Raw genomic sequence first — 22,532 nt, forward strand, 5'->3', positions numbered from 1 at the left:
GTTTATCAAGCACAGTTTGACACTGTGGTGAATGACTCAATATGGCTTTATGAATAAATAAGACTCATTTTACATTATCTAGTCATTGAATGGTATGTCGTTCTTATATGGAAAAAAGTTCAACATTGTAGAGACACCTCTATCTTTAAGTCGGTGAGTTCTCGGGGCTTCTTGAGAGATAACTTTGATTAATAAGCTTTCAAACTGTGATGATTGAGATTTTTGCTGTATTTATTGTTAATTTTTGCAAGGCTGAACTTGGTGATTCTTAAAGAGTTGTGAAAGAAATGATAATGATTTGAAATAATATCCACTGAGCACTTGGTATTATGTACATATTTCCTGTTTTGGAAGTATATATTATCAACTCTTTATGTTACATGTGTTTTGTTGATTTTACTGCATTATTAAGAAAAAAAAACGCTCAGTTAAATGAAACAATGTTAAATTATCGAAAGTTTTTTTTTCATAAAATTTTATATTTACAATCGTATCTCAGTAGTTTTACATCCGTCCTGTTGTATATTTTATTTAATTAAGATTTTCATTTTTACATCATACTTTTGTGTGGATCCATTTTGATGAATCGTTAAGTAGTGTGTATATGTATAGACACACATGTTTTTTAAATTATCTTTTACTCCTTGTATATCATTGTTTGCTAGTTTTTTGATTTTTTTTCTGTATTGATCTTTGCACAATAAAATCAGTATTTTTTCTGCTTGATTTGTTGTAAATGGCAAATGTCTATTGAAAGAGACTAAATAGCAAAGTAAGTGCATTCCTTTCTTTCTTTTATTTTGAGTTCAGTGATTAACAAATGATGTCCTTTGGTGCATTAAACACAGATTGAATATCAGATTTAAATATCTATTGTTTCAATAATTGAAGCATTACATACTCGGCCTTTGGATAAAAATTGAAAAGTAAAAGTTATAATAAGTTAGAAATTATTAAAAAAAAACTTTATCAAAATCAGGTAAAGATTGACGAAATATATTGATGTTCACATCATATGAATATAGTAATCAAAACGCACGTAAATAAGGCAAATATGGTATTCAGCATGCGTCGAGTAATGTGTTTCATTCCAACATAGAAATCGATTAAAGACACATTATCAGCAATAAATGAATTCTGTTAAATATATTAAATGATGACTAATTAATATTGCTCGTCATTTCCACGAGGGTTTTCTGGATTTTGCAGTTTTTGCGCGGTCTGCGATATTTTTGAAGAACTTGGGCGGTCTAGTTGGGGGAAGGATGTTGATAAGTTCCAATTCTTCAGACTCGTGTTTTGGGTCGACTGGCTCTCCGTGGCTGGACTGGTGGTGTGCGTCCACTGGTGGTGTGTTGTTGTCAGAAAATCCAGAATCTAGCAATGAGAGAAATCGTTGCATTATCTGGAAATCTATTACAATCAAACCATATATAATATTGTAAAAATTGGAGGGAACTATCTTCCGTTTAAAAATCCCATCAACCAATCACGGCTCCCAAGATGAGGGTAGAAGGTAATGAAAAGCTAAACATTTGAATTATACAGAACAGGGGAATGTTTACAAAAGCATTCACATGTAGCTGATTAGCGGTCCTATTCTGTTTACTGACCATCAGATCCCACTCTGTTAGATTTAGTGTCCACTTTGTCCGTTTTTCTATCGGTATTGGTCGTAGGTTCAACTTCTGGTGGTTGCCCCGTCTTTTGTTCGTAGACCATCCACGTGTGCTCCGACTCCATAAACTCTCTTCCTCCTTTCTGGGAACTAGTTTCACTTTTTACATCTGTTTAAAAGTTAATTTTGATTATAGGATGCAAGGAATGTGAAAGAAAATGACCTCCAGTAATTACCGATAAGGGTTTTACTTGTTTAAACTATTTTTAAATGCTTTGAGTAAAGGTATAAAGTAATGTAATTACCATTTCCTTTTATAGAATCTTTCACAACCGTCGTTTCTCTTGCCTTCTCTTTATATACTATATCCACTTGGGAACGAGAAGGTGTTTTTCGTTTCTTGACGAGACCAGCTAGTTGGTTTAGGGACATCATAGAAACCGTTCTTTTTTGAGAGGAGTCAATAAGCACAACACCGTACGGCGTTTTTAGTTTCTTCACAATCACTTTCTTTGGTTTTTTCTTCTTCTTTGTAATAGAAGGGGGATTGTCCCGTAGCGAATCGACAAATGATTTCTCATCCACAGGTTTAGGGTTTGGCATATGCTTTTCCGTAATTCTCCATGTTTTAGTTTTTTCTTTAATGATCATTTTCGACTTTGCTCGCGCCATGACTCTTTCTTTTGGTGAAAGAGTCTTGGGGCTTACTTTCGTTATTCGCGATTGGGTATCTTTCCTTCGAGATATTTGAGATTCATTATCACACATTCTTGAAACACGAGACTTCGAAACACGAGACTTCGTCTCATCATTGTGGAATGTACTGTGTTGAGATTTGGCACGTTCCTTGTAGATAGACATCGCGGTTCTGGATCTTGTTGGCTTCATGTAATTTGGTGTTTCCTTGAGAGGCGTTTCTTTTATCGCCGTCAGTTCCCTTGCCATACTTCTTTCTGTGAGAGATTTGGCTTTGGCATAAATGTTGGAGTCTGATTTAAACTGGCTACCTGCAACGGTAAGACCTCGACTGAGATTCGTTCCAGATCTAGTGTATATGCTGTCTTTGTCATACATGGATCCAAATCCGGATGAAGAATCACCTGGCATTGTTTTTAGTGTTGTGTAGCTCCTGGTGCTTACTGAACCGAATTTGGACATGGATGGATACCCCCTTTCAGAGGAATAGCCCTTCTTTTCAGCGCGTTTCCCAGTTCTCCATGGCATGTGTTCAGTACGCGGTCTTGAAAATGGTAAACCTTTTGTAATCTTTTCTTTATTTCTATGCGTCTCAACTTGAAAGGATTTTTCACCAATTGGATTCCTAATTTCATCTTCCAAATCACCATCTTGTATAATATAGGAACCTTTAACAACATCACTCAGATTAAAATAGGCTAAGTCAATATACACAATGTCATGTAGTTTATATGAATACAAACTATAGAAAGTTAATTTGAAAAGCATTAATTCAATATACAAACATAACAGTTTTTCATTGCTATTTGAAAGTCACACAAGAGGGTTATCATACGTACTTGAATCTAGACCTTTTTGTTTCTTCTGCAATACTTTTGTTGTCCTCGACGATGACGCTTCAGGGTAAATTGATTTGGTACAATCCAGATTCATAGAAGTTTCATTTAAAGGAACATCGTCTGCATAGAAATCTGAAATAGGCAGCAGAATGTATTTGCAAAATCAAGTACAGTTGTTAGTTTGAAATCGTTTGGAGGAAAATGTTTACTACCGTCTTCATTGCTTCTGATTTTCCACACCCTCATTCGTCGATCTATAACCTCTTGCTTAGCTCGCTTTATCTTGTGATGACGAATACACAAGAGGATGACGATAAGGACGATGACAATGAAGAGAACACCCCCGACGATTCCTCCAATGATTCCTGCGACATCGACGTTATCGACAGTAGCGGTGAGAGCTGGAATGTTGGAAAGCGTGGATGTCAAGTTAGCGGTGGTGGCTTGGGTGGTGGTGGTAGTTATGGTGGTTGTGGTGGTAGGAGTAGTGGTGGTGGTGGTGGTGGTTGTAGTGGTTGTTGTGGTGGTAGTAGTAGTTATCTCTGAAATCAAAATAGGAGGTCCGGAAATAGGCGCGCAGCCATCTTGAACTTTTCACAACTTTTAAAATCGATTTTAAAAATCAAAAATAGGTTCCAAGTCTCTCTCTCCCCCCCCCCCCCCCAACCCCTTTAAAATTCAACTGTACTTTTTTATCCTTGATTTTTAACTTACGTTTTGAATATGTCGTTATTTAAGAAAGGGATTGTTCAGATAAAATTTTGTTCGATAAAATTACAATGTAGTTATCTTTTGAAGACTTTTGTAGAAGGTCAAACTTCTCCATTACTTATTCAAAATTCTGATAACCCAATAACAGGATGGTTTAAAAATCCAAGATGTTGTTGCCTTAAATAATATTACCAAAGAAATGTGAATGTAATTAGAATTTTTTGTTGTTGTAAAGAGACCTCCTACTTGACTTCAAAAAGCTACAACTTTGCAAAAACATCAAAAACCAACTAAAACCATACAAACACATGTACACACATTGACACAACAAATAAACAATCCCATTCGCTTGTATTAATTGCGCTTTACTAGAATTGTGCAAGGAAAACTCTACAAAACAAACTAATATATTTATGAAGTAATTGAAAAATTTTACGGGAAAATTACAGTAAGCGATTTTTCTTCTTTTACAAAAAATTTTATAAAACATTTATTTATTTAGAACATACAGAAATATTGCTTCGGTATTTTCCGTCTCCAGACTAGTGCCATAAAGACTTCAAGTGGCATTCTAAACATTGTATACAAAATGCAGGTGTGATTACTTACCACACGTAGCTAAATAAATAAAGCAAAAATTGAGTTAATCTTCAAAACAAAATTAATAAATATTTAACTATTTCAGAAATTTTACAACCAAACATTCTTACTGTTTGCCACAAGAGTAAATATCCCTCCGCTCGTAGGTCGAGATGTAGGACTCTGATTGGCTATACAGGATTTAGGGTTAATGGTGGCACTCACCTGAGTCCCGGAAGTGGCTGCTGCCTGAACCAAAATTTAAAAAATCCTAATAAACATGATGTAATTTCCACAGAAATGTCTATAGAAAGGGTGAAATATTAGAAAGATAAAGATGACATGAATGTAGGCAGGCCATGGGTTTCAAGAATAATTACAAGTACCTTATTTCACTTTATTTAAAACAAAAATTCTAAAGTAAAGAGTTTATATAAAACTTGCAAAATAATCAAGTTGACAGGGTTGATAGTTTTGTCAAATCAAAACTGAATTATCATACAATGCAGGTAAATCTGAACGTGTTGACGCCGTCAACTGTATTGTCATAGTTGTACACAGAGGTGTAGTATGTGGAGCCTGATTCTATGGTAGCCACTGCTCCTAGTACACCTCCACCTAAGTCAAATGAAAATTCATTTTTTTTTTTAAATTATATTAATTATTAAAGTAAAGTACAAACGATTGATTTTAATTCAACAACTATCGAAGTTGACACATTTGGGTTGAATATTCAAAATACAGATGATTTGTTTTAGGTTTTTGTGTCTCTGACAGTTGAAATTGCAGCAAATTAACATTTTGCTTTATTTAACGACTATGATGTTTAGTAAACGAAGAGGCAAATGTTTGAAGAACTAAAAATAACGATTGAACTTACTGGAGTACATCATGTTGTCGCTACAGACGGTGTAATCAAAGGTCAGCGTCTGTCTGTCCGTGCAGATGGTCAGCATGCTTTCTGTGGTCCCTGTCCCACACTTATCTGACACACCGTTATTGTACTTATAGTGGAAGTTAGCGAACATCACCTCACCAATGTTAGTTTTGGCGTTTGCCTCTTGTCCTGAAACCATCGTCAAAGGTGTTATCATGAAATATGATTAACTTACAGACATTCCAAGTATGGATACAAGATAACTGTGTGTTCTTAAGAGTCGTTGTTATACTAAAACCATCATTCTTGACATACCACTTTGCACCATTACATTAAACTCTGCATCTGATGGCGTACTGCTGCAGACGTCACCGGAAGTGACAGTTGCTCCTGTTGTATACGCCACTATTCTCTCATTCTTCAGCAAACTCTCTACAGCTAAAATTGATATTTGGGTTTAGAATATTAGTCATATTTCTTTACATGTACGTAGTACATGTATAATGGCTCAAGTAGTTTATACAATTCTAAGAGTTACTTACGAGTATTTTGACGATAGTAATATGAATATGTATTCACCGAGGTAAATACAAAACAGGTGTATGCATAGTGAGCTGCCCCGCCATTATTCAGAGTAATTGTCATATTAGTTCTGAAAATAAAAAAAATTAATATACTAAAATGGTTGAACAACCCCCCCTCCCCCCCCCCCCCCGCGGGTAATGTTTACTTCGACACAAATTTATGTTGCATTATGTGTAGTCATCAAAGTTACTTCGCGACGTATGTGGTCCCGGTATTGGAGAAGCACTCCCAGCCGCTGCCGACGATTGATGTCCGGTCAAACGTGAAACCGGAAAGGTAGAGACCTAAACCGGAAAATACCATGCTGCCATAGTTACTGCTATGCCAAGTTCCGGTGAACGGAAAGGTACATGTACCGTCTCCTGAAAGATAATATTTTCTTTATATCTATAAAAAACTGAATTCTAAAAGATATCTAGTATAAAGTGTTTAAAAATCTGTAGTTGAAAAAATGTTATTTTGCAAGATAAATTATTTTTGAAGATTTAAAAAAATCACAAAAATTTACCATTATCGATGGAAAAAACGATTAAAGCAACTAATAATAAGTAAGTCCTCATCCTATTCCTTTTGAGTGGAACCGCATTCTTCATTACGCCCAATCTTCTAGATTTCAAAGTGGTTACTATTTTGACACAGTTCTTCGTTGCAATATTGAGATAAAAGACCTGACGAAGCGCTTCATTTATTTCGAAAGGAATAATAAATACACAGTATTAGAAACTCGATATTTAACAGAACTTTTGTTTTATCGACATGTAAAGGTAATTTTTAAAATCTAAAGAGAATTTGAAAATGTAATTATAACCCTTCAAGATTTCGGAAATAATCTTTTAGTATCTATTTCAACACGAATTTCATTGCATTCATAAAGAAATACAATGCACACTGAAAGTACATAAATGCTCGTCATTTGACTTTCTTTCATGCTCATCCAGACTTTTCTGACACAGATTTACTATATTCTAAGAGGTAGTCACCCCTGTTTATTTCACATTTTAAAATTTTATATTATACAACATTTGGTTTTTGGTAAAATTGCAAAACAATTCTCATCTTGTTATACATTTCATAACAAACGCTTTTCCAACTGCATGGGCATATTAGTAGCATAAAACTAACATGTACATGTTTATACGTATATCAGAATTTATTCAAGTAAAACTTGAAAAAAAAATCCCTTTTCATTATAATGAGAATTTCTCTCTCAAGATGATTACCAAGCTGTGAGTATAAAGATACTTTTACAGCAATTTTCTTTACCACATTTTTAAGCAAAACTGATATCTTGGATAAGCAGAAACATAGCCAACATTTATAACATCTATATCTCTGGGATAAGTAAGAAAATAAAACATCCTGATGAGTTAAATCATTCAATATTCCTTGCTTTATTGTTATAAATTTTTCAACTCTCATTTGTACCTCACTTCTTTAAAAGACTCGCAATAAATAGTGCTTTGAAGAAAGACCTAGTCGTCATATAGAATTGTGTTGACTGAGATAGATGAAGCTATCAAATCAAAGCGAGAAGAAAATGTTTAAGCATCAATTTCGTCCCTGCACCACTCCTTTCGCGATCACAGTGCTGCCGTTTTGGTCATAAAGCACTGGCCAGACTACAAAATCAACGTATCTCCCGCTAGTCCTGTAGAAATTATACTTCGATGTGTCAACCATCTCGCCAGGGGGCGCTTCCCAAGACAGAGAAAATGGAGGATTTTGTATAACCATAAACCAACAGATTTCTGCACAGCTGTCAACATACTGAGTCACTTCCGGTGGATATGAACTTAGTTTAGATATTCTGTCTCGACATATCTGTGGTTAAAAAAAAATAAGTTCAAAACGTTTAAAATTCTGCTGCAATTCGAATATATAAATATTCTAACATAATCGAACCTGTGTAATTTCTGGCAGCGTTTCTGGAGCGTTTTTCATTTGCATTTCTATAATCTGCCTTGGCGTGTCCTTGATAAGGTTGGGGTCTAGTAGTCCTTCTGTTAGGTTCTCCTCATGAAGCTTTCGACGCTGCTGGTCGGCTTTGTTTTTGCATATGTTAAATGCATTCTAGAAAAAGAAGTATACCTTAAAATACATGCTACTTTGCGAACAAATTTTGAAACAAAATCAACTAGTAAAACATGACAAATTTCTTTACTAAAAATTTCTGGACCAGACATAAATTAAACCCTTATAATTCTTGTGACCTTGAGTATATTCAAATAATAAGTTGTTTTATGCCAGTCTAGTTCTAGTGTTTCTTCAGCATATATAAAGTAGGAAAGAGTTTTTAAGCGACTTTCAATCCTTGTTTTAGATGTTTTATGTCCCTCAGGGTCAAGGGTAATACATACCCTCTAGTTATAAGCTATTTCAATGCCACATGTTTGAGCTGTGATGTTTTGCAAGAATTCTATGTTTTTCTTTCTATACACATTTATTCATGAGAAATTATATTCATTTTAAAAAGATCTGAACATTTTTTGAAAAATTTCTTACTGTAAGACACTGTAGCAGTAGATATACTACTTTCCGATCAGTTTTCAATACGGTCATCAGAACTCTATAGGCTGAAGACCAGTCTTTGGAGAAAAGGTCTGTGTAGCGCCTCGATACTGATGAGGATGTTTCAGACTCCTTCTGACGAGATTCTTTGGGTGTGTCTTTAATTACAGGCTTAATAGTAGAGAGCTCACTCAACCTGAAAAAAAAATAAGACTAGCTTAAATTTTACTCTTATCATGGTACATGAATACTTGTAAATGTTCATTGAAAGTGGTGATACTTTTCAGAAACCACTTCAGCCTCTTTTAAGCTCTGCACTAGAGGTTCTTTAATATTTTGTCTTTTAAGAATATTTCTTCGTCTTTGATACAAATTAGATTGTGCGATTAGTATCAACTTCACATGTACCTATCCAGAAGTGCTTTTCTCTCAGTTTCCAGATTTTGAGAGAAATGTTTCAATTCTTGAATCTGATTTTTTAGTATTCCATTTTCTGCTTCGAGTTCGACTTGGCGCTCCTTGGTATTTGTCTGTACGTCACACCCTTCTATGTTATCTACCTCTAAATCTTCACGGGATGTACCCACTCTCTTCATGTTTCTGTGGTTTCCAAATGGTGTAACTGTTCTTTGAGAGTTGGATTTTTCTTTGTCAAGGTCTTTTTGCAGCCTGTTAATTTTCGATTTTAATTCATCAATTTTTGAGGAATGTTCTTCAGCCAATCGACTTTGCCGCAGTCTCTGTGAAAAATGCAGAAATTTGAATTATTCCCAAGTTAGAAGAATGTGCTATCATTTTAGCCCACATGACTAAAAGGTGCATTGAGCCCTTCAGAGCAAAGGTCTGTCTTTGGTTGCCTATCATTTTATTTTTGTTTACCCTTTTTTCAGAACTAGTGGGTCGTATTCAACCAAACTTTGCACTAAATATTTTTTTGGTTGAAGGTGATTCAACTCTCTTTTAAAGGATTTTGAAAGGTTATGTTTTTTTCTTAGCGGCTAATATAGATTATATGGTGAAGTAGGGTAAATTATTTTCAAATCCTCCAAAGATGTAAGCAAATTTATAGGTAATTTTACTTATACAGCATGTTTTCAGTTTTGCAAGTTATTGGTCCCAGGGTTTGTGTGGGTTGGCAGTAAAATTTTAATTTTTGGAATAAAAACATCAAATCTTCAAACATCTTTTATTAAGTACGGTAGGGAACATTTTCTTATACTATTCAATACATGTACATCTTTTTGTAGTGTTTGCTACGATCATTTGTCCGAAGCTTGGGTGAGACTATACAATAAAAGGGCAACGTTTTGCAAAATAGAAATCTTTCAAAATCTTCATCTTGAGAATAGCAGGGACACAACTCGTCAAACTAATATGAAAATATCGTCATTTTGTTTCAATGTTCCCTTTATCCCCCGTGGGAGAGGTTAAGTACGATTATAACAAATAATTAACACCCCGAAACGCGCTGACTATGGGCAACCAATAACGGACATAATTTTACATAGAAATTATTGTAAAATCTCTTAAAATGGTCTTCTACAGAATAGCAACGCTTCAGCCCGTGAAACACATACCCAGGCATTCCCATTCTGTGAAAATCTTTAAAAAATGTTCACGTTCTGGTATTAGCAACGACGTAGCAACAAATACAGGCTAAACGATTCAAAGATCATGATCATTTATGTAGAAAATAGAACATTACAAAAAAGCGTACAAAACTTCATAAACTGCAAATGGTCAAAGAAATAGAAACAAAATATGAATAGTTTTAATAAAGAGATCAGATTTTTTTTAACACTGAAAGGAGTTTTAAACTTTAATAACAGAATATATATGGTAAATTTTATTTTTAATTTTTGTTTTAGAGAAAAAATAAACTTAAAGCCTCTTATGTGGATTTACAGTCATCCTCGTGTTGTGTTGCAAGTCATAACCACTACAGAGAGGATCGCAATAGGTGAACAAGTAACATGAGAAAAAACACATGTATAGACTTTCAAAGTAGCAATAGGTGTACGATTAGTTATTTTCATATCAACCAGTAAACTGTAGATTAGAAATATTAAAAAACATGCATAGTTATATTTACAGCCTCAATGGATCAATTATCATGAAGATAAATATCTTAGGTTCACACTGTGACCCATTGGCCCCCTGTTATAAAATGTAAATGCTAAGAACTGCAAAGCATATTAATTTTCCTACCTTCTTGCATTTTTGTATACTGTAAATCACTTTTTTGGCGAAAACTTTAATTTTGCGTAATTACGCGAGACCGTCTGCTCGCGAAAATTTCATTCTCGCGTATAATTCTATTATTAACGATTATGTAGAGCAATAACCAAAATGCGTGAAAATTTCGTTCGATTATAAATACCAAACAGCAATCTCGCGAAAACAAGGTGCCGCAAAAATTTAGTAATCTACAGCAGTAAGCAACGGGATGATATAGAACACGTACGAATCAGTCGACAATAGAAATACATTATATTCATTGTACATATATAATGAAATTACAATACAATGGTAAACACTCCTTCAACTTATCTACATATAATAATATAAGAAAAGCAATACCTTGACTTTTTCTTTTTCCTCATTTAGTTGTTCTTTAAGATTAGCATTTTCTTTTCTGAGATTCTGCATGGTCGAGTCCCAAGTCTTGTATTTTGTTTCGGGAAGACTGATTTCCGGTGGAAGCTAAATCAAATTGATAAGCCTAATTACTCAATCTTACTCAAAATACTGACTAAGTATACACAGTATTTCTTTCTGCTTAACTATTTACGGTATTACCTACATGTTCTATCCTTCTGACAACAAATTCCATCATCTCGATTATCACGGAACAGTATCGTCTTTTATCTGTTTCCGAGGGATCATTGTATGGTGCTTCAATTCTTCCAATAAAGTAATCAAGATCTCCTTTTAATCTATGTAGCTTATTGGTAAACGCTCTTGCATCATCAGGTGACAGCATCTCAGTATTATAATGTGGTAATTCAATCAAAAAATCTGTAAATTTCTTTTCACAACAACCCGAGATTTAACGTTTACGTGCATTCATTTACAGAGGAAGCCAATTTACTTAATATTTAAATGGTCTTTTTTTACCACCCATTGTCGGTTTAAGTGCATGCTTGGCTGCATTTGAAAACAAAAAGTGTGTTCATTAAAGACTTGTTCCACGAGTGCGAACTAGTTGTAACGTTGACAGATAACTTTATTGAAAAAAATTACATTTAACATCATAGAATACTGCTTCTTCAATGAATAAGGAACTCGGATATTTTTCATACCTTGTGATTGGTCATCTACAAACTTCATTCTAATTCTACACACAGGTATCTTTAGTTGATAAAAAACTACTGGAGTTCTTCATTGACAATATCTATATAGTTTTTGAAGATCAGATCTTTCAAAATATCTATTTGAATTCTGATGGACACTTATTAGCGGACCTGTTGTTATATTCTTATGAAGCAGAATTGATTAAAAACCCTCTACATGAGAAGAAACTCTTGCTGTGGCCTTCAATTTGACATTCAAATATATCGACGACATGCGAAATATGAAGATTACAAACAGTAATCAAGATCATAATTAAGAAACAATACAAATTTGGATCGGAGCAAAAATGGACCTCTAAAAACATCAGCGGTGGGATCAGAGGCCATGGAGGAGTAAGCATCTCCGCGTGCTCCTTGTCATGATCGGAAAAACGGAAAAAAATCCGTAGATAATTAAGGGGGCCGACTGGGGTTTTCATTGCACAATACTTCGCGCAGCATAGTAAAATAAAGCGTATTAACTATTTTAAAGCAACTTTTTTTTGACATAATTTATAAAAATTAACAAATTTAGGAAATATCAGGTTAAAAAATCTAATTACGTTTTTAAATAACTGATTTTTTAAACGATTTTTCAAATGATGGGTAAATAGACGTCGTAATAGTTTGTTTTTGACGTTATGAATAACCGAGGTTCTTTAAGCGAGGTAATTAATTATGTCATAAAATGAAAAGTATTAAATAGATGCTCTTGAAATTTTAAATATAGGAAATTGAGAATCTCACAATCATTTTTATTACTTTTTATGTAAATCTGTGGTATCTGTCATGTTTTGTAATACTCCATGAAAACAGGAAAATATCACGAATTTTTACATTTTGAGATGTCCCCTCTGGAAACCAGACGGTAGAATTTTGTGTTTCTTTCGTAAAATGTACAATATAGTATTACCCATCAAATAATATAATTTGAGCAAAAAGTCTATAGTAGCATTTGTATAATTTGCTCCGAAGTGCGAAAAAATGGCATTTTCCCATATAATCCTATAGTAAATGTACCTGTATTTTGAGATGGTCCCTAAAAAATAACCAGACGGTAGATTTTCACTAAACTTGGCATATATACTGAAGTCAATGTAAGGTACATATGGTATAAAATTAAAGAGTTTCTCTATAGTAGTTTTCACACAATAAAACCCCAGTCGGCTCCCTTAAGTGTGAAAATAATGGCCTAACAATTTGTATGAAAAAAGTTAGTCAACAATCGACTTAATGATAGATTGTAATTGCTGAAAAGGTCATTGTATCGACCATTGAATTTTCCAAATGAAGACTTTAAAAGAAACTGTTGATATTCTTGTTTCATTAACTTATTTGGCAATAGCTTGCCTCAATTTTGAAATTGCTCGTAAATAGAGTATGCTCTTGCGTATTGAATCAACTGGGAGACATAAACTCCAAATGGAGGTGATATTGGTATATTGCTACATAAACTCCAAATGGAGGTGATATTGGTATATTGCTACATAAATAAGGGAAGTTATCATAAAGTTTTGTTGCTAGGTTACCATTAACATCTTTTTCTAGAAAAAGTTTTCCAAATATGATTACAGATGTGTCAGAATCTTTGGTATCCTTTACTTTGAGTTCAAATGGATTAAGGGAATCAACCTAGGAATGTTTAACCGGGTTTTCTGTACAAAAAGTTCCGGTTAATTAAATGGTTAAAAGGCGGGTGGATGGGTTTTGGCTGTCAAAAGGGTACATCATTTGTCCGGATAACCCCTCCTACAATTTTCAACATAGGAACTTTATTTTTGTTTTGCAGATCAATATATCAGAAATGTGCATGGTCGTTGAATTTTGATTTTTGTTAGTTTATGAGATAAATAGCAACTGTTCAACTAAGTCATTTTATGCAAAGTTCAGTACATAGAGAACATCATTTGATCTGGATAAGTCCTTCAAGATAGGAACTTTTTATTTTGCAATTCAACTATACAAATATCAGAACTGCGTATGGTACATGGATTTGATCTTTTTTCCCCTTTATTTGTTAGAAAAATATAAACTGTTGAACTTCTGGTTTTTAAGTCATTTTTATGCAAAGTATTGCATATAGGGTGCATCATTTTGTCCTGATAACTCCTCCTACAGTTTTCAAAATAAGAACTTTTTATTTTTCAGATCAATTGAACGTGTATCAAAGATGTGTATGGTACCTAGATTGTGATAATTTATGATAAAATATACCAAAAGTTCATTTTTTCCCTCGTCAACTTCCCCTTTGTATGTATAATATTCCAATATCACCACGGTATGTCGTTTATTATACCCGATTCAGTAAACAAGAGCATGAGTAGTATAAGAAGCCTGGAGGGCCGGGTCAACTGAGTGCACTTTTGTCCCCCCAGATCCTGGATGGCCGGGTCAACTGAGTGCACTTTTGTCCCCCCAGATCCTGGATGGCTGGGTCAACTGAGTGCATTTTTAACCCCTGGGGGATATGGGTGGGTCAAGTTAGTACACTTGGAGGAGATAGGGGGGTCAAGCTAGTGCTTTGAATCTAGTATTAAACAAGACGTTTGATCTACGTTTGTACCTCTTCAGTATACACAGGCAATACACACAAAAACTTGGCAGCGATTCAAGTATACCCATTGTGACGTCATGTGTCATTAATACAGCTAGCCAGCTTTTCTCTCTATTTTCTGAAAACCAACAAAAACAATAACACAGTAAAATCCATTTATTCAAAGTAAATTATGTACATAATTTTACTTTTTCTTCTGGAGTTTCAGGGGCTGTTTCTTCTCCGTCTGGGGTTGTAGTAGTAGTAGTAGGAAGTTTCCTCTTGTTGTTAAGTGGAATCTGCTTTTGAGCCTTACTAGTCTCTATTTTCTTTTCTAGATTACCAATCTCATTCATTATCACTCCTCTAAACACACGAATCTCAGTAATCATGTCTTCTTTAAACTCACAAATAGTCTGTTGAAGTATCTCCATTACAGTGGTCATTTGATCTAAGATATCACATATCAAACTTCTTTCATTTCCTTCAATACTATCCTGTGTCTCTGGTAAGGTTGCAGGTGAATTCATGGAATTTTCCTCTGCCATATTTCTACCTCTATCAAGTTCCAAGTGCCCACTAAGACTGATCCTAAAATTTCCAGCTCTGGTTTTATATACCTTTAGGGAAAAAAAAAATCCTGTGCAAAAAAATAGGTTTGACTTACGTTTGTACCTACTGTGTACTTCTTGTATAGATACATGTTAGACACAGAATCTATCATTTTGGTTTGTTTTAAAAAATCTACTTTGTTAATGAGTATAATATTAACTACAAGATTATGTTATTTATAATTACATTTTATTACTCTGGTCCTAATCATTCAACCCATCACTGGTGCTGCTGCTGCTGCTGTTGCTCTGCAAACCCGAATTCCTGAAAAATAAGGGAAAAGGGTAAATATTTCTCATCATATTTTGTTTGCTCAATAACTAATTACGACTTAAGACATTGGTCATTAGAGGCAATCTATCAGAAGGGACATTGACCCTCTCCTGATTTAAAGCTTGGAATCCAAATATTTTCAGAATAGAAGATAACTGGATAACCACCTTCAATATTCCCAAGTTTTACTGGAACTATCATAACCCAGACCAGATCAACGATACACTCAAATCAATTATCCCAAATAACGAGAAAATGTCGAAAAGGAAAATATCTAAGGCTTATCCTCATATCAAGAAATGGTAAAACCACAACAGCATATCAAGTTTTAGTGGAATTATCACAACACAGACCAGACGGAATCTTCTCAACGAAGTCTTCAGTTCCTGTTGAAACTTTTCAGTCACATTTAGCTTTAGAAATCATGCTTTATTCAATTCATGTATTAATTATACTGTTTTTTTTTTAGTGGAATTATCACAACACGGACCAGACGGAAGATTTTCAACGAAGTCTTCAATTCCTGTTGAAAATTATCGGTCACATTTAGCTTTAGAAATCATGCTTTATTCAATTCATGTATTAATTATACTGTTTTTTTAGTGGAATTATCACAACACAGAGCAGACGGAAGATTTTCTTTTTCAGAGATATACATTTTGTAAATCAAAAGGTGCTACTATTGGCTGTGTCTCAGTTATCACAACAAAGTAATGCTTCATCCCCAACCCTAGGAGTCTCCAACATGAGATTATACCAACCAAGGACATTAAAAAAGACAGAGGAAATGCCTGCTTGTATTGCCATCCTGCTTGTGTTAACAATAGCTATGAGACACCCATCATTTTTCATTTTCACCAAAGAACCAACACATCCTCATATGAGGAAATGGAAAAACAACAACGGCCTATCAAATGTTACTGGAACTGTCCCAACACAGACCAGATCAACCGGAGGAAATCTTTCAGCCAAAAAAAAAAATTCAGACCAGAGGTCGCCAACATGAGATTATACCAACCAAAGACATTTAAAAAAGACAGAGGAAAACTTGTGTGTTACCATAAAACAAACAAAATAAAATAAGAAATATTTACCCCTTACCTTAATTACTATTCTAGATATGTCCACCAAATCCTTTTTTTTTCTTCAAAAAAACTGCCATAACTTACTTTCCAACATGGAGGGAAACAACCCTCTCGAAACAACGCTCTCAATACATCCGGGTAATTTGTAACCCTGTGTTAGACGCTGTGTCTGAATATTATGTCCGACCTTCGCCTTCTTGTGTCTATGTCTAAACAGACTCTTGCTATATTTTTATACTTGAAATTATTCATTTGATTAAAAACAGCATCAACACTTTTCCCTAGGTTTAATCTCATTGTATAGATTAAGTTTTCCTTGTATCAAACTCTAAAAAGGGTTAAAATACTTATTTGACGTATTCAGGTGACCCAATTTTAGTCCTTCGGTTCAACATCAATGCTTCTTTTCTAGACGACAGATAAATGTCATGCATCAAAAATACTGTGAAATTATGCCTGAAACTTACCTTCGTCTTATGGCTAAGATGTTAGCATGTATTTCTAATCCCATAATAAGTTATTCACTTCAATGTATAGATCGTGAAGCACAAAATAACACAATTTGACGTCGCCATGATATTTTTTGGCTCTCGCCTTTAGGGTGCTCTCTTTTACGCTCGCACTGTGCGCATAAATACGGCACCTTGCCAAATCTCCGTGTCATTCTGTTAGCAGTCAGTCTATTGAGAACAAAATCAGCATGGCTGACTCTGATGATGATGAGGATTTTCAGGATTTTTTTCTAGTTCCCGGTGTGGAAATTGTATCAATATGGATTGCCAGGAGGTCAGAGACAAGGAGAGAGCTAGCCCGTTTGAATATGGGGAGGGTGCGGCTGAATTCTGACATTCAGAGAAGGCGACGACGTCGACGACAGAGGACGGCTCCCTATTCGGCACCTTTAGGAAGCCCTATTCGCAACCCATCTCCTCCCAGAATGTTGGACAGTCCGGAATCACCACCCATGAGGAATTTCTCTATCCCGGACACCCCAGTGAGCCCGCCGCCCCCTTCAAGACCAGCGAGTCCCACACCGGCCATACCCTCACCACCAAGAGCTGATGCTGCTGCTACTGTTGTTCAGCCTGACAGCCCTCCATGGAGATGGGACACCCCTCCGCCAATGAGGGAGTATTCGCCACCCCCAGATCCGCCCAGTCCACCAAGAGCAGATCTACCGCCAGAGATGTTCCAGGGAGTCATTCCTCGGTGGGGGAACCAAGTAGAAGTGGACAAGATCACCTGCAACATCTGCTTTGGAGAAGAGGAATTCAGCAATTATATCTGCTGCGGCTGTCGTAAGAGAGTGGCTTGTTACATATGTACAGCCAGGTTAGTGGATAGGGGCGCTAGTTGCCCCCTCTGTCGCATGATTGACCCAAGGAAAGTGTCAACAAGGAGATCAGGGGTCATCTTAGAGCCATTAACTTCAAATCACCGACCACCCCTCTCAGGCAGAAGAGAATTCCGTGGGAGAGGCAGAGGCGGACCCAGATCTTTCAGGGAGTAAACCCTTGATAAAAAAAAATCAACCAACGGCCCTTTTAAGGGCCACTTTAATGATTCGAAAAGATACCTTTTTAAAAAACATCAAGGTTATAAAAACGTATAAACACCAGGTCACTGTTTTGTTTTTTTTTTTTTTTTTTTAAAAACATTCATGATTTTCTTTTAAATGAAATAAAAAACCTTTTTTTTTTGTATTTTTTTTATGAACACATAAAAACACGCAGTCAATATTTATAACACACACACACACAATCAATCTTTATGAAGAATGTACACTTGTTTTTGATAAGTGTGTACAAATTGTTCAATATATTGTCTATGATGAGCCCAATTTCCTCCTGCTAAACCATATCCTATTTTGGTAATGTTTAATTGTGATTTTACATTACATGCAACTTTAAAAATGTATTAATCTTAGATTAACTCAAAAATATGAGTCATATTTCACTTTGGTACACACCTTGATTATTTTTCTTGTAATATCCCATCTAAATATTAAGTAATATTTTGTAAGAAGACTTGAATTTCCATAAAAATCTTTATGTTCAGGTAAGTGAATCTATACTGGTGTGTTCTCTTAAATGACTATACCTTTTTCAATGAATGCAAGTTTGGTATTATTTTTCTTGTAATAGTTTATACTTTCTAAATCTGAAGTAATATTTTATTTTCCATAATTTTTGGGAATATGAAAGGAAACAGAAGACATTTTAAAATTCAAGGTCAGGTCTAAATTGTTGAAAAAAAACAAACTGAGGAACCTTGGAATTTAAGGGTTTATTTTAGGGTTATAAATACTATTCATATATGATTATGACTTCTTTTTTTCTCTCACTTCATTAATAATATAAAGTGATATAATGAATATTCAAAATATTATATTAGGGTCCATAGTGAGGTAAATGCATACATATTATGATTTGTTTATTTAAGTAAGACCAACATAGAAACAAAACTTGAAAGTAAAAAAATCATAGCCCAAAAAAAAGAATTTAAAATAATGATAGGATTATGTAAATTCATCACTTTGTTTAAGTTTTTGTTTTATCTTACAATGAATTTTAAATATTGATATTAGAGTCTAATGTGAGAAACATTTAACCCTGAATAATATCTGTCTGACTGAAGACTTTTCATAAAAAAGGTACCCTTTCAATAAACTTTTTTATTATTATTAATCCTCTAGTAATGTCTCTTTACTTAATTTATGTATGTTCTTATATCCCCATTCTATATTGATTATCCATGTTTTTGGTTAATCATGAATTTTTTATGGTTAAAGGTGGATAACCTACTTTTTAAAAAGGCAGTTTTCTTCACAGACAAAAAAAAATTCAAATGGATTTATTCAGGTTAAAAAATCTACAATCTCTTGAAATTAATTCTATTTGTTTTTTTTTTCCCCTCAAAGTTACCCATATTTCTTTGATAGTTTTCTCTTTTTTGTCAGCTTTTCATTTCACTTTTTTTTTCCAATTCTGAGTAATACTGTGAAATAAAATCTGCATGAGTATGATCTCACATCATATCCTAGTGTTTTCCTGCAAGGTTTTGTTTTTCCACTTCAGATTTTTATTGTTTTTTTCTCATAAACTTAACATGCATGAAAACTAAACATGCAACATTAAAAAATATTTTTCAAATTTTATTTTTTTGTATAGTTTGAATAAACAATTTTCAGGTTTTTCCTTCACTTATAATTATCTCCTCCTCTACAACAACAACAAAAAAAAATTATGTGAGTGCAGATACATCAATATTTTTTCAAAATCCTTGGAATAACTTTGCACAGCTTAAACCTATTATATATCAATCTTTTTTTTTTTTGATCTATTCAATGGTAATATGCAAGAATATTTGTAACATGTCTTTTGCAGTCTTCCTTTTTTCCCTAGAACTTTTGTTTGTTTATTATAATACAAAATCTTGACACCCACATACTACAGTTGTATGTATTTTGTCCTATTTTGAATTTAAAACCTGAAATATAATATATAGGTCTCATAAGGATCTCACATCAAGATGCAGATGCCCCATAATCTGTGATGCAATAACATCTAGAACATTTTTTTTTATCATCCCATAGACTTCATACTTACTACATATAGAATGGTTGGAGGAATACACTTAGTTGTTTAGGACACTTTGTCAAGGTCAAGGCATGGGATTATTGAGATAACTACCTTTGACAATAATTTGTAACCTACAAACTGTACATCATTAGTACATAAGTGAAGAATGAATAGGGTATTTCTATAGATTTTTTTGGATCATTTCCCTCCAGGGTAAAAGTCTGTTGCTGAGATTACTGATATGAGCCTTATAATGTGATAACTTAAACATTTTGTGATAACTTATGGACTTTATATCAACTATATTAGGTGGCAAATTCTTTGGAAAGAATTGAAATTTAAATCAAATGCACAATATTCAAGGATGTTTAAATGACTATTACCATGTTATACCTTGGAATTCTGTAAAAATCTTATTATCACTACATAGATAAAGACCGGTTGGAATAATATATCTTTTGAACTAAGGTCAAGGAAAAAAGGGTCAAGACTGTGGATATGACTATTATTCAAGTGGTGCAGTACAGCAACTCTGGTAATTTACACACTTTCATTCATAAATGGATAGGTATGAGGAAGACTCCTATAGATTTTAAAATCTTCATTCAAAAGTAAAGAAAGTTTTTAAGTTTGAAAGATTCAATGGCAGCATATCATTTGCTTGTACTTTTTTTAAAAATAAAAATCCTAGCATATACATATTCAGATGATAACTGTAGAATTTTTTCAATTCCTGGACTTTAGGGTCTTGATATCTTTCTTTTTTTTCTGAGAATTTTAATGATTGTCTTTTAAACAACTTTGTTTGTATCATCAGCCTGATGAATTAATTTCTTTTCGGCATGTGAAAATGACATCATCCAAAGAAGTTCTTCATCTGCATGTTATATGTAGGAGATAATTTTCATCACTGTGAAAGAAAAAAGATTGTCTCGTCTAACATAATGCATTGGTACACAGAAATATTTTAAATTTCTAATAGGGTTCAATTTCGTTTATATGGAATGCTAAGTTCTGTTGATTTTAATTTTTCTGAACAAAGACATACTAGTATAGTATTAAGAGTATGATGTGTCAGAATAGTATATGGAGTCCTGTATGACTTTATCATTTCTGTTTTAATCAAATTATGAGAGTTACATCTTTGTTACATTGTAATAATTCCGAAATAGGGCTTACACCAGAAATTCTTGAAAATCTCTCTACTGTTCATCCAATATCTGAGTATATGGGTTAACAGTACATAGGAATTCCAAATGATTTTTGAAAATACAGAACATACATTTACTTCTGTTTGAATGTTTGTTTAAAGATATTCCGAAGGAATACAAGCACAAAGAGATGATTTGTTATGTTCTATATGTGCTTCAGATAAACAGTTTTTTTTTTTAAGTTTACCCTAACATTTATTTTTGCATAAATACATTTTTATGGGAAATTTTTTCACAGGACCTGTTATGCATCTTACATATTTAACCATTTCATGACAGGAGTGTTCAGCATATATTAAAAGCATTTGCTTATGTAATCAAGAATTTGATAATATTCAATTTAGAATATGTATGAGAGAATGAGAAAGAAAATTATGTTTAAAAAAATTGTTTTTACTATAAAGAGGTTAATCTATATATCTAAACTACAAGAGCATTCAATCTGTATATTTACGGCATTTCTGTGTGAAATAAACTTGCATTTGAGCATATTTAGACACATTTAAACATTACTTTAACCAATTTCTTAAAAAAAAAAACGATTAGACACACTGTCAGTATATTATTTCTTGTAAACATTTTAAATAAATGAGAGAACAAACAATTTTATTCGAGTCAGTTTTTTTTTAAATGCAAATAAGAAGCATTGGAAGTTGGAAATATTTCACAAAGTAGATTGAGCATAATTTTCACTAAGACAGTTGGACCATTATGATATTACCCTTAAAAAAACCATTTCAAATTTCAATATACAAAGCATGTTTATTCATGCAGTATATAGTTCACTCTACACTTGCCAAAAAGAAAACTGTATCCCTTTGCAGGGTCAATCCAAAGATCAAAAAGGAATGAAATAATATTTCTCTTTATGCATCAAACATGTAGGTATTGTTGCAATTAATTCACTGTGTTCATTTTTTGTTCTCTTTCAATGTATGGATAGTCCTAACCTGGGCAATCAAAATACAAGAAGCAAATGAATTATGTCAAATGATTAAGGTTCACACCAGAAAGTTACAAGGATATAGAAGTCTGAGTTTCCAATAAATATGGCCGCCAACGGATATAACTTTAAAAAATGTAGATTCATCTATTATGAGTGAGATTTGAACATTGTGAATCATGAGCACTATGACATGAAGTATGGCATTTAAAACATTGTTTTGATTCAATTATATGAACAGTTCTCAATCCATGCAGCCAAAATGGAGAATATATTTTCTCTATTGACATAAAGTAACAAAGAATCCCTCAACCCATCAACATTTTACCCTTTGAAGAAAAGGAACCTTACTTGCTTTGTTGACCTGACATTCATTTTTTTTTGTGTTTAGTAGGACCAGATGACTTGTGAATGCTCTAAACTTGCACTATTGTCAAAAAGTAAATTAATGCTCTCAATGTTCTTGAAGAATTCAAACAACTATAAACCAACAGAAAAGTCAAGTTCCTCTTTGATTATTTGATTGTTAATTTTTATAAAACACATAGA

General features: G+C 33.7%; 2 protein-coding genes across 2 annotated transcripts; both read right to left on the reverse strand.

The window, feature by feature from the left end:
* Positions 1-1,165: 1,165 nt before the first annotated feature.
* LOC133196866 (uncharacterized) lies at positions 1,166-6,498 on the reverse strand. The gene is made up of 13 exons (XM_061332714.1): positions 6,414-6,498; positions 6,096-6,267; positions 5,863-5,972; positions 5,636-5,758; positions 5,324-5,509; positions 4,946-5,061; positions 4,575-4,692; positions 4,474-4,482; positions 3,366-3,554; positions 3,166-3,285; positions 1,924-2,964; positions 1,614-1,787; positions 1,166-1,377 (listed from the first exon to the last, which is right to left on the reverse strand). The coding sequence occupies exons 1-13, from the start codon at positions 6,496-6,498 to the stop codon at positions 1,178-1,180; spliced, it is 2,643 nt and encodes an 880-aa protein (XP_061188698.1). The 3' UTR covers positions 1,166-1,177.
* An 828-nt stretch (positions 6,499-7,326) lies between these two features.
* On the reverse strand, positions 7,327-11,396 carry LOC133196437 (uncharacterized). The gene is made up of 6 exons (XM_061332331.1): positions 11,217-11,396; positions 10,994-11,116; positions 8,822-9,153; positions 8,408-8,609; positions 7,808-7,975; positions 7,327-7,726 (listed from the first exon to the last, which is right to left on the reverse strand). The coding sequence occupies exons 1-6, from the start codon at positions 11,394-11,396 to the stop codon at positions 7,454-7,456; spliced, it is 1,278 nt and encodes a 425-aa protein (XP_061188315.1). The 3' UTR covers positions 7,327-7,453.
* Positions 11,397-22,532: the final 11,136 nt, after the last annotated feature.

This window comes from Saccostrea echinata, unplaced genomic scaffold, assembly GCF_033153115.1.
Source record: "Saccostrea echinata isolate AGI-Se365-2 ecotype Australia unplaced genomic scaffold, CSIRO_AGI_Sech_v1 ptg000030l, whole genome shotgun sequence".
NCBI lineage: Eukaryota > Metazoa > Mollusca > Bivalvia > Ostreida > Ostreidae > Saccostrea > Saccostrea echinata.